Genomic DNA, 13,453 nt, shown 5'->3' on the forward strand with positions numbered 1-13,453 from the left:
AGAGAGAGAGAGAGAGAGAGAGAGAGAGAGAGAGAGAGAGAGAGAGACAAAGAGACAGAGAGAGAGAGACAGAGACATACACAAAGACACACACAGTGACACATACATGCACACACGCACAGATACACACAGATAGACACATACACATGTACACACAGGCACACTCAGAGACCCAGATACATGCATACACACACACACACAACCACACCATTACCTTGGAAACTTAAAAGTGTAACCCATTTTAGAGCCAGTTGTGCTGGTCTATTCCTCAGTGGTCAGGAGTCTGTGCACCAAGAGAACTGTGGCGTCATTGCCATGATTGTGAGCCCATCTGAAAAACAAAACCCCTAAAAAACCTATGTTTTGGTTTGTGGTTTGTTTTTATCTACTTGAAGTGATTGATACAGGGTAAGATCCCATATGGAGATGTGCCTGCATCTATTTAGGGTACATACCAATGTTCTGTGTTGTAATATGGAAGGCAAGTTTTAATGCAAATCCACGATACATAAGAACACGTGCCAGTGATGCCCCACATTTGTTGAGTGACAACAAGCTTAAAGAGCTTTACCACTAAATACGTAGCAGGCAGGTTAATGTGTCCTAGCGACATCTGGAAGGAAAAGGGAAAAGCAGAATGCACTTAAAATGCCACCTTGCTCACTTGAAAGATGAAATTATACACAACAGCTTATTATTCATGCAGAATTTTTGAGTGAATAAAGGAAACCTCACCTTAAAATGAAGACTGTGTTTATCACATTGAAGAATCATTGACTGGAGTTGCTGCCTTTTGTTAAGTAAATTATTGTAGAGTACTATTTTTAATGTATGTTGACATTTAATCCACAACATGTATAGAGTTCAACAATATAGCTGTGAATACTGGAGGTCAAGTTCAGATTTAAAATACTACAAGTTGATTATTTGGTTATCCACTGATGAAGTATATTGAGAGAGGGGTGGAGGGAGGGTGGAGGGAAATTACAGGTGAGGGTAGAGTCACTGTAATTCAGTACAGTACTTTCAGAGCCTGTCTGCTCAGACTTAAGGTAAGTATAAGGGTTAAGAAAACTCAGATTTATTGAATGGACATTGGTTGCAATCCTGGGAGGAAGGTTCTTTGATGAGCCCACCCTGGCAGCAGCCATGGCTTTCCTACACAGGCCAAGTGCCTGCTGGTTTTGTGTTTTTCATTGCTTATGTAGTGTGTTTTTATTGCTTATGGTTCAACCATCAGTTCTTGTCTTGTGCATTTCTCAAGCATATAAAACTGAGATTATTAATTGACTGGAGCACTTATCATTCCTATCAAATATTGATAAGTAGGATATTAACTTACTTTTTTGTCCAATACTGTATGCCACTATGGCTTTATGTGTTTCTGGGATCCATCAGTGGTATACAAATTCCAAATCTTGATAAAAGTGTCCCACAGCTTACCCACTGATAATGAGCCAGTTACATCTAAGAATGTGAGATTAACAGGGAAGACCGTAGACAGCTAAGAACAATTTTGTAGTTTTTGTATGAATATTTTAATATGCATTACTTTCAATGGCTATTTTTGCTGATTATCACATATAATTGATTTGCTATTTTACATTCTTCTACAAGAATAACAAAGGATTTGCCTTCTCTTAAAAAGAACCAAGTATGTGAAGTGGGGGAGGGGGAGCATGAGATAGAGGATCCCTTATTGTGTGTTGTCAGATGGTATTTAATTTCAGGTGGGTATGTGATTTCCAGGTACCCAAAATTCCTGAGCCATTCACACTCAGTATTATTATTTGCACTAAAACCATATTAAACACTGAGAATGGTGAATTAATGAAAATAACAGAGTCAAGGGCAATTCATTGATGGTTATCTGCTTGTCTGTTTTTATGTCCTGCATATAATGGAGAAATTTGTTGGGGGGATGGTCAGATGGAAAGGGGAATAGCACCATAAAGAAAAACACTAAACATGTGATGTTCCCCTCCCCCCTTTTTTAAAAACTCTGCGCAGCACCTTTTCCTTACATGCCTCTGTTTTTCTTTTAGTGGCAGAGCATTTCTATAACACTGGTTGAGAAAGTTCAGATGATCGCTGTAATCCTAGGATCCCTGTTCTTAATAGCGAGTGTGACTTGGCTCCTCTGGTCAGCCTTCAGCCCCTATGCAGTGTGGCAGAGGAAGGACATCCTTTTTCAGATCTGCTATGGAATGTATGGTTTTATGGATCTAGTGTGCATAGGTAAGACCACAGTATTACATATTCACAAACTGTCAGTAACGCATCTCTCTCAGCATCATTATTTTTACCAGGCATGTCTAATATATGTAGAATGTTGCTGTATATATAATCTTCACTTCTGGTTAATTACTGGGGCAATGAAGAAGAGGTGGCCACAACTTGGCTGCTTCTAGGTATAGTTTGAAAAGAAAAATAACAGGTCAGTGTTCATTTAATGTGGCATATTTTGCAACCAAAAAAAAAAAATGATGGGTTGGTTGTAAAGTTACTTAGGGTGAGCAATGTTAGGAATGTCACTTGCTTTCCAAGGCTAAGGAAGTATGGGGCAAAGCCAGCAGCAATACCTTGGGTTTGCAGAGATGACTGTGCCCTAAAAAAACCTGCTTCAGAGTTGGAGCTCAGATTCCATTGGGAACATAAATGGCCCCTTGCAAAGTTGGGAGCATGGGACAGCTTTCCTTGCTCACTTTGTCTCGTCCTGATTACTTTCCCTAAGTGCAGCTAGGAGAGTCTTAACAAGGAAAGTCATGCTTATGCTTCACTTGACTGGTCAAAAGAACATGCAACAGTCAATGGTGTGTAAGTGTGAAGCATCCTTGCAGACCCCATGATGGTGACAGTTAATGGGGTTGTCATAAAAGCTCCCAGTGAAGGGCAGCCATGGGGAATTTGCCTGCTCTTAAAGACTCCTCGGGTGTAAAACGAACCAAAGGGGAAGGCAGCCATGATGGAAAGTAATAGTAGCATCCTGTTACCTGCTTAGAAATGCCCACCCCCAGGCTCCTCCCAGACCTCCTGAGTCTTGAGAGGTAGAGCTGTAGTCAGTGCTGTCCATATTTTCTGCAGTGGTGATGAACACTGAAGTTGGAGAGGCAATGGTCCTTGGCAAAAAGCAGCAGGTGTGGTCAGATGACTTGGTTTCTGATCCTAGCCTCTGCTCGAGTAGATCTGCTTCATCTTCCCATCCTGTCATTCTCCACATGGAAATGGGGCAACAAACTGGACTATGCAGTCCAAACAAAGGTGACTGTGATTATGAAAGAGTCCTATTATTAGTAGGCAATGGTATATTGGATATGTTATACATTTAAGCCAGAAACACCAAGGTGCTGCTAAGCCACTTGAATTAATGTCTGTACATATAAGAGTCTTAATTTAACTATAAATTTCCATATCCTCAGTTGTTTTATGAAAGGAAGTTTACACACACTTATAATACAGTTATCTCAGGTTTCCTTGCTTTTTTTTTTCTGCCCTTGTCATGGATTCAAGGCTAACAAGGAAGAAAATGATGAAATGTCAGGCCTGAAATGAGAAATGAAAGAGTTCTTCTTCATCAATTGTGAAGGTTGATAATCTAAGTACAGCTTGCCTGGGTAATTAGACCAAGCACTCTAATAGTAACCACGCAGGTGGAGATTTAATGCCTAGGTCCTTGCTGTAAATGAAGAGAAGCCATGAAATCATTCCCCACACCAAATCCCTCAAGCAGCTCCGAGAATGTGTTTCTTCTCCAATGTCTGTTACAAAAATTGGTATGCTTTTGGTATTTCAAGGGAAGTGCTTCCTTAGCCTGGAGGAAAGGATCTTAAAAGTCTTTACTATAAAGAATAAATTCAGAAGATCTATTTACTTATTAATATAAGCATTATGTGTATACTAATAGCTAAAGTTTTGTATTTTTGTGTGCCAACTAAAATAAATTTAAAGAAAAAAGTGAAATGCAGCCAACAAACACTATAACTCACTTGGCTGAAAATTTAACCTGAAAGGTCAGGTTGCCTTTCCTTACCTCCTTGTAAAACTTAGATGCCTCCTAGGTAGGAAAGCATTTCTGTGAGCATCACAGTGTGCATGCATTGCTAAGTTATAGCATATTACTGTCAGCATTTTAATTAAGACTATTAGAACTCTGCTTTCAATAGTACAGGCATGTGAACTAGTGATCTTTGAGTAATATGTGCTATATTTGGGCTCTTTTGAAATTTGAATATTCTCTCATTTTATAAAAAAAAAACAAGTCTCTTAGAAACAAAAATACTTGCCATATTTTCTAGAGACATTTTAGAGAGTGAGTTTGTGTCTGTGTTATAAATATTGAAAATGCGCTCTGTTGTCTTTTGGCTTCTCAGTCCCCAGTCTCCTCATTCAGTGATCTATTTGCAGAGTTGGAAAAACATCAATTCAGTTTAAACATCTTTTCCTTTGGCAACCTTATTAATTAGTATATTTTAGACCTGTGAAAATGCCAGGTTATTTTACCCCAAGAAATGGAGAAAGCAGCATAGTGAAGGACGCATTACCCAACTGGATTACTGCCAGGATCAGGCCCGCCAACATTTCACATTAAATTAAGTGGTGCCTAATCAAAAGTGCACGCTAACAAAAATCACAAAGATTACACCTTAGAAACAATTGACGAGACGACGAAGACTCAGCATTAGAACGGAAAGGATTTTTTACAATTTTTCCGCAATATTTACAACTGTGAGTTGAGTTTGCTCAACCCAAATTTTGGACATGTTCTGTATCGAACACAGTGCTAGCTAGGTGCTAGGATCACAAGCGAGGTCAGTTGTTTCTCTGCCTCCAGGAAGGCCAGGGCCTCATGTGGATTTGGAGGTCTTCAGAGTCAAAGTGATGTCATCTTGTCAAGCCCTAATAATCAACCAAGCAGATTAAATGTTGGAACACCGAGGAGGAGATCTCATGCTGTTGCTTGCTTAGAGCTGTCTCCAAAGATTATAGAACCACAGCTCTGTATAGAGGCCACCACAACCTCACACAGAAATACCTCATTAAGGGCATCTTATCACCTCACCTGTTTGACCTTGAACTGGTGTCTCCCTCGGTACCCATCCTGGAGCATAGTTGATTTTTTTAACTCCCATGGCCAAACATTGTTATTCCAAAGTATGTTGTTGTCTATCTCCCTTCGTTTTTCCTTTAAAAAGTTTTGCTGGCCTCCATTTCTCTGAACATACACCCAAGTTACTGAGATGTTTATATTCCCTTTGCCATTTCAAATCTTAATTCCTTGGAGAGTCCCTGTTACCATTTGTTACTTAGTTTGACAGAGAGTGTAAGTGTGTAAACGTGCTATTGGAAATACAATGGGATGTGACGTCATGGGCAGGCAAACAGTAGTTCAGAGGTGCAGGGAGTGGTCCCTGCTTGGACACTGCCTGGAGGGGAAGTCTCAAGGAAATTTCCTGGAGGAAGTGACAAGCAAGCAACCTAGTGGCCGATGCCTGGTGAGAGCAGAGATGCAGCTGCACCAGTACTGATGGAGGCCTCTTCATTTCTCTACAGAGAGGGGTTTGAAACAATTGGAAAGATTTTTTTTTTTTACCAGTTTTCCAAACTTGATTGTTTTTTTAAACTAGAAAGAACAGATTGACAATTTGAATGGAATGTTCTTTTAAAAATAATCCAGAAAAATACCCACATGGTTATTCTAGGGGAAAAAATATAAAGTTCAGCTATTTTATGAAAGACTTATCAAATCATTGTAGAGACATTTATAGATTTGCAGAACCTGTTTTCCGGGCCTAGGAACAAACATATGGCCCAGTGCTTGCTAGTGCAGTCCTCTACAATAAAGGTACATCCCCGACCCGGGAAAGCATCAGTAACCGAGAACATTTGATTATTCTTTTTCTGATACACTGAATTTGCTTGTTGATATTTTTATTATTAATTGATTTTCTTCTTCCCTAAGATTTGGCTATAGATGTGATAGTGGTCCAGATCTGCACTGTTGAGTACCATACACATAGCTATGCTTGTCTGTCTGACATATAAATTGTGGCTAGCAAGAATGAGAAAAGTAGATTTTTTAAGTTAAATTTTGTTTAAATTAATTTAAGTAGACATATGTTCCTGGTGACCGGCATACTGGCCAGATTACAGAACAGCCAATGTGTAAGTATTCTCTAAACAAGCCTCTCCTCGGAAGAATACATGGATGGCAGTTCCTTCAAGATAGAGGGACGTAGTCCTGAGAGAGGAGTAAAGTGACAAAGGTCAAAAGGTCTAAGAGCATGAAGGAGAGTAAAGAACGACTCTCTGGGTTGAGACCCCCAGAAAGACCAAAAGCCACAAAGTAGAGATGTGCTTGCAAGCATATACATGAGTTAAAATTGCAAGCTACGCTTGTTGTTCAACCCAGCCACAAAGTAGAGATGTGCTCGCAAGCGTATACATGAGTTAAAATTGCAAGCTACGCTTGTTGTTCAATCCATGTTTGTTTGTAGGAAGTATAATATGAAAAGGTATTTGGGGATCGATTTTAAGAACTTAAACGGACATCATTCAAACAAACACTGTCCATGGGACAAACTGATCCTCTGAGATATGCAACCAGAGATAGTAAGTTTGGAAGAAGCATAAACTAACATAGGCTTTTGCTGCCTTTTCCAAGGAAGGTTTGCATGTTGGACCAGGAAAGCTTAGAAGCCCAGGAAGGAAGAGCCAGCCGGTGTGGGGAGAGGGGAATGGTGCTGGCTAGAGGATTTATTCTCTCACATTGCTCTTAGAGGGACTGGAAGACCCTAATCTGATGACTGTGTGCTGTGAGAGGAACATATTTATTAATGACTAACTTGGACATTTTAGGAGATAAAAGGACAATGAGTCAGTTTGTTATCTTGCAACTAAAAGCTAAAAGTATTAATGTGCACATTGTAGAAGTGATTAACTAAAGCCATGTTGTATTAGTGAGTTTCCCACAAATTCCTTTAAAAAGAAAACCCTTTGTCATTACACAGGCATCCCTGGTAACAGTTGGTAAGGCAAATAATCCTGGGATAGCTTCATGCCAAAATTGTGCATCTTTACTTATGTAAAATCTCAGAGTTAGAAAACATACTTTTAAAAATGCCAATAAACACCATAAGTTGGTGGCAAATCCATATCTAAGATGGACAGGATATAATTGTTCCCAGGACATAGTGGAAGGCACTGGTTATTGTCACCTTCTTTTAAAAACTGGGTATTGATGTTCTTTAAAATATTTCTAGCTATGCACATTATCTGCACAAACATCTATTTTATTTGTAATTGTAAAATCTGCAGTTATAAAAAGGCCACCTGGCTCACAATCCTCTTCTTGAAGTGACACTTCTTTTATGTCATAAAAGTGGATAAGTTTGTTGAGACAAGTTTGTTCTTATAGACACCAGAGTCCCAGGAATGCCGTTTTTATGCTCTACAAAGTAGAACAGAAAAGAGTGCTTTTCACCCAACAGTGTGATCTCCAAATCTTTTCTTGTCAGTGCTACCATGATTTAATTAACTTCCATCAGCTGATGGCTACATAAGCCATTCAGTGTCACATTTGCCGTGAGGAATAATGCTGTAGCATGCATCTGTTTTAACTGTTTCCTCAGACAGGATTCCGAGATTGGAGGGTCTGAATAGAGTAGTAGGCATGTGTATTAGATTTTAGAAGATCCCTTTCAATAATCCAGTATACAGCCCACCACAGAAAAGTTCTGGGTTTCCCACACCTTCACTGCTATCAGCACACTTGCTTATTGCTGCTGTGGCTTTAGCAATACACAACAGCATTAGACACTTTTTTTCCACATCAGTTCTATAACTAGATCAGTATGGCAATTTTACCTAAGGAAATAAGTATGGCCACCCGGGGTCATGGCAGCTGGCAGCCTGTCTTCCCTAGAGTCTTGAAGAGCAGTGATGCAGTATACAGTAACACAAAGTGAGTTCCCTGTGACTTCCTTCCATGGTTTCTGTCCGAGGTGAAGTTCTCAGGGGTGACTGAGAGCATACCTTCTGCCTCTCACACACTCCGGATTCCCCAGCATGCTTAGAGGCTCCGAGATCAGCTGCTTCTGCTGGTCGACACCTTTGCTTTTGTTTCTGTGAAGAATGTTTTGCCTGAAAGTAGTTCAAGAAAACAGCCTTCCTCTCTCACTTGGCTCACCAGCAAAAATACTCATCTAACTTTTCTTCTCCCTGGTATCTTCTAAGTTTAAAGCACACGATCAGAGAAGGAAGAGGCGAGCATTGGCACACTCATCCACCCTGGTACACTCACTCAGATGTACTTAACAAGAATCAAAAATCTCTCTCGGAGCTCTCATGCAATAATGACATAAGTTTACAAACACCCCACCCTGAATGCAACTGACCTCATCTGAAATAATGACACGTTTAATACAGCTTTTTCCTCTGTACTGCTTTTGAATGCTTCCAATTTTAAGGAATTCTAAAAAGTAAACCAGGATATGCTAGAATGATGATCAGATCAAAATATTTCCTTCTTACTGTACCAGTTACAGTCAACACTGAAACAGACACTCCTTCAGCAGAAGGCTCGTATTACCCCAACCACATTTTTATTCTCCGATATTTTCAATTAAAACAGTTATTTAAATTCACACAAGACTTATAGCCATGAGGGTTTCTATATTGAAATGTACTTCTTGTTGTCAAATATTTATCAGGCTGAAGTTTCTTGGGCACACAAACTTCTCAGAGTTACACTCACCAATGATTTCACACTTCATTATAGAGCATCAAAATGATTAATACAATTCAATGTTTGGCTGACTGTATTAGACATATATTTACATTTTTAAGAGCCCAGATAATCCTCTTGTCTGGCCTTTTAATTTAGATTAGCAGTCACTGTACAGGTGCTATTGCTTCGATTTGTAATTTTTTTTCCACGTGTAAAAGATAAGAATAGGGCCAGCAAGATGGTTCGGTGAGTAAATGTGCCTGTGATACAAGCCTGACTACCTCATTTGAACACTGTGACCCCGAGTAAGATGGCAGGCAGTGAGTTGTGGCAGCTTGTGCCAGTAAAGACAGCAGGCCTGTGGGAAGTGGAAGAGGAGACAGACAAATATCCTTAAAGCTAGGTGGCTGGCCACAGCAATGGCAAAAGTAGGAGACACCCTTCCTCAGATCCAATGTGGACAGGGACTGTAGAGATTTCTTAGTGGTTACACACACTTCCTAAGTTGTGTTTCCTTCCTAGGAGCTACATCACAGCTCACAACATCTGGAATGCCTCTGTGCACATACATGCATGCAGGAAAAAGGAAAACACATATAAAGTAAAAACAAAATTTTAAGAATGTAGAAAGACTAGGATTGTTGGGATAACCCACCCCCACAAGTGTAAAGAGGGCAAGTCCCTGTATTTTCAGTTTTTAATTGCTGGGCCTGTATTGTCAGCCTAGCAGAATATGTAAGTTTGTCACTTCCTCGCTTGTCCCCAAAGCAAGGCAAGCTGTAGCCCCCAAAGCCAACTGGAAGACTAAGGAGTGTGTGTTTTGCATAATAAAAAGCTGGCTGCTAGGGCCAAAGGACTAGCAACAGGAGGGTTGGATGGATAGGTAGGTAGATAGGTAGGTAGATAGATAGATAGATAGATAGATAGATAGATAGATAGATAGATAGATAGATAGATGAATGTATGGATGGGTGTGTATGGATTGGTGGATAGATAGATAGATAGATAGATAGATAGATAGATAGATAGATAGATAGATAAATGTATGGATGGGTGTGTATGGATTGGTGGATAGATAGATAGATAGATAGATAGATAGATAGATAGATAGATAGATAGCAGAATAATCTTATGGTTTAATATTATGTTAATTTGGAATTTTAAAAGTACACTTTCTCTGGGTATTAAATGAATAAAAATGAATAATTTTGGCAAGAGGACATTTCAGTATTACCATAATCAGGGATGCCTGCATAATCACAAAGGATTTCCTTCTGAAACAGGTCTGTGGGTTATCTCCATTGCTTTTAATAAATATGAAGCAATTGGCATAAGAAAATATATCCTCTGATATGGAAGCATAAAAGTCTACTACATCTCTAGCAAAAAGTGAGAAAAGACTAAATTCTTGTTTTCTGGTGCCTATGAAATGACTTAAATGTTGACCATATTTTAAAGAGTTTTGTGTGAAGAATGAATTTACAGAGAAGGCAGAAAAGTTAAAAATAAGTTTTCACTAGAAGCTAAGACAGGTCATAATTTAGGCGGCAGCAAAGGAACTTCCATTGTTCATCATAGATAAGATGTGTGTGTGTGTGTGTGTGTGTGTGTGTGTGTGTGTGTGTGTGTGTGTAAAGATCACACATGTTAAAGCTATGGAACAGCTACAGATACAGATGAAATTAATCAAATGGCTCCAAATGAGTAATGTAAAACCACCAAGAGAGTACCAGTATGCTTGCTCTACTATTTATGTCCTGTTGGGCAATGCTGTTCCCTCGGCATGGGGGTCGGATGTATGAACAGAAAAGAAGGGGCTTTTTCCTAGACTTGGTAAAAATGAGGCTGGACTACCACAGTCATGCATATTCTGGCATGTGCTAACATTCTTTGTGGGAAGTAGATCATAACTATCCTAGATGCCAGTCTTTCTCCTGTCCCCTCCCCAGACACAAGCCTTCCAGAGTGACCTGAACTTAACAAGCATTCTCCATTCAAAACTATTAGCAATTCCCATCAAAAAGATTTATTATTAAACACATAGATGCTTTCCTATGACACAACACTCAGAATCCAGAAGCAGTTCTTCATCACACCCCATCTTTTACCCAGGTACCACCGTCACTACCCAGTTTGGAACTAAGCCACTGGAGTTATTTAGGAACAGAGCTTTGAAGTCGATAGTCAGCCATCGAGGGGGCTGCAGAAGCCTGCCTCCGCTCTGTGTTTGACAGTCTGGGTTTCAGTTAAAGGTGGGCTGTAGGAGGGATTACTGCTTTTGTGTTCTGCCGAGCTTTGTAGGAAGCACAGACACCTTTAAGTCTGTGTGAATAATCAGACATGTGATAAAGGAAGCCCAGCTTAAACACTGCTTGGCACAACAACCATAAAAGTTGACTAGCTTGTGTTCCCTTTCTTGAATGTCTTTCCCACTGTAATTTTCAGCTCCAGGAGATTGCTTTATTTTTCTTGAGCTATACTTGTATCAGGGGCCCACATCATTCGGTACTGCAATCTGACTCTCAGGAGGCCTTCACCCTTCTGCTTCTGTAAGGGCCGAACAGCCTTCTGGTTCTTTCCCTGAGCCCCTCTGGGTTTCCCTGCAAGCCTGTCTTAAGTGGATGATAGGCTCTATGGTTGGCTGCACTGTCAGAGTCTGTACCATGTTTAATGACTACTACCACAGAACGCACACTTTGTTAGCTCACTAGAAGTCACTCTTTAGCTGTAGCAGAATTTATTTAAATGGACAGATCGTTATGCCTTGACTTCAGAAACAGCTGATTGCCCCAGACCCTACGAACTGCCAGCCACTGTTTCATTCAGAAAGTGTCTGATGCTGTCAGTCACCCTGAAAAGCAATCAAGTCTACCCTAAACACCCAGCCCCAGCCGCAAATGACACAGACTGTGACCACAATTTGAGTGCATGCTAGGGGCAGAGAAAGAGTGGCCCTGGGCTCTTTGAAATGGTTAAAGAACAGTAAAATGACTTTCATATTTTCTGTGCTTTGAGAAGTAGGTCATTCTCCCTTTCTCTGGAGGTATAAATTATAGGGTTTTCCAGGCATTAATCATAGTGATGTTTACCAATTTTTAAGAAGATTATTATCATGGTTGACTATTAGTGATGTTGTTGCAGTTTGAACCCCAGGAAGTAAAACAAGAAGGAACTCATCTTTGATATATGCCATTCTTGGCTGTGCTGGAATGGCCTCTCATCACTTATTAACCCCATAGGTCTCCCATGAGGGGTAAAATTAAAGATACTATCTTAAGAAAACCAGCCACCATCTTACATGACTCTGTAAAGACCCAGTTCTTCTGAAGAAATATTAGCAAAAGTTAAAAAATAGCAGACAAAGTATGCTATTATTATTGACTTCCATTTCCTTCATAGGAAATTGAGACACTCTCAGCTCCATGGAGAGTTGTCTAGCCAAAGCAGTTTCATTTGCCTTTTGGGACACACATGCCACTTGCATTGTGTATTGATATTGTTCTGCTCCTGAAGTACACAATAGAGGGAAAAAACCAAAACAAACAAACAAACAAACAAACAAAAAAAAAAACAGAAAATGGGTCTGCACACAGGGCCTAGAGCCAGATACAATACATTGCCTGTTTTTGATTTGAGAATAGTTGGAATGGTTGTTTTTTCTTTTAATTTTAAAAGGCAAAAGAAAGAAGGAAATGAACAAAGAAAGAAAGAAAGAGAAAAGAGGAGAGAAGAGAAGAGAAAAGAAAAAAGAACTTTTGATACATAAAAATTACACCAAACTGAAATGATAATGCTTATAATATTGTATGGAGATAAAGCACATCCATGTATGTGTATGTGATCAATGAGAAGCTATTGGCCACTTTGCATTTGTTAAACAGGGATGCAGCATGCCCACTGCTATGTCTACTTGCCTTAGACAGACATTCTCACAAAAAGAGTAAAAGCAACCTGGAAAGTGCCAGGAGAGAAACTTCTGAAAACTGATAAGAGGATGGATGATCGATTTAGGGTCAGCAAAGCCAGTGTGGAGGGAAAGTCTTGAGCTAAATTTGGAAGGAGAGCAGAAGCGTGGGGAGGGTCTAGAGGGGGAGAAACTGCTGAGACTAAGCAATATACATATGGTAGTTCATGGCTCTTTGTTTCCTCCCTCCCTCCTTCCTCCTTCACTCTCCCCCTCTTTCCCTCCCTCTTCCCCCCTTTCTATCTCTTTCTTTCTTTCTTTCTTTCTTTCTTTCTTTCTTTCTTTCTTTCTTTCTTTCTTTCTTTCTTTCTTAATTCTGTTTCATTATATAGTCCTGGCTGAACAGGAACTTCAGATACAAGCAGGTTGGCCTCTAAATCATAGTTCCAGAGACCCTAAGAAAATTTTCTTCATATAGTTGAACGTTCTGATACTGAAGAAATATCATTGCTAATCATAAGCATGAATGATGGACAGTCATGTAGGGGAAGGTAATAAAGATATTACAATGGCCTAAGCAAGTGATTAGGGGTTTCTTAGGTCTGGTGTAATGCTTCCATAATGAAAACAGACCCATCAGATGACACTGCAGATCACGTCAGATCACTGCAGAACCAATCAGAAGCAGTTGCAGCTGTGGATATATGGAGATCCTCTAAGCTGGGACTCACTCAAGCTGATATCAAATCCTATAGGGTGGGGCATCAGAAGATGGTTAAAGGAGAGAGAGAGAGAGAGAGAGAGAGAGAGAGAGAGAGAGAGAG

The 13,453-nt window shown here is 39.9% G+C and overlaps 1 protein-coding gene across 2 annotated transcripts in view; it reads left to right on the forward strand.

Moving 5' to 3' along the window:
• The window catches only part of March11 (membrane associated ring-CH-type finger 11), a 98,254-nt gene that overhangs the window by 73,511 nt on the left and 11,290 nt on the right, over positions 1–13,453 (forward strand). The window contains exon 3 of one of the 2 annotated variants that reach the window (XM_021208668.1): positions 2,046–2,238. The exons of the other annotated variant lie outside the window; for it this stretch is intronic. Coding sequence (XP_021064327.1) covers positions 2,046–2,238 — 193 coding nt within the window. The remainder of the gene's footprint in view (positions 1–2,045; positions 2,239–13,453) is intronic. 2 annotated transcript variants of the gene reach the window in all.

This window comes from Mus pahari, chromosome 11 (assembly GCF_900095145.1).
Source record: "Mus pahari chromosome 11, PAHARI_EIJ_v1.1, whole genome shotgun sequence".
Classification (NCBI taxonomy): Eukaryota; Metazoa; Chordata; class Mammalia; order Rodentia; family Muridae; genus Mus; species Mus pahari.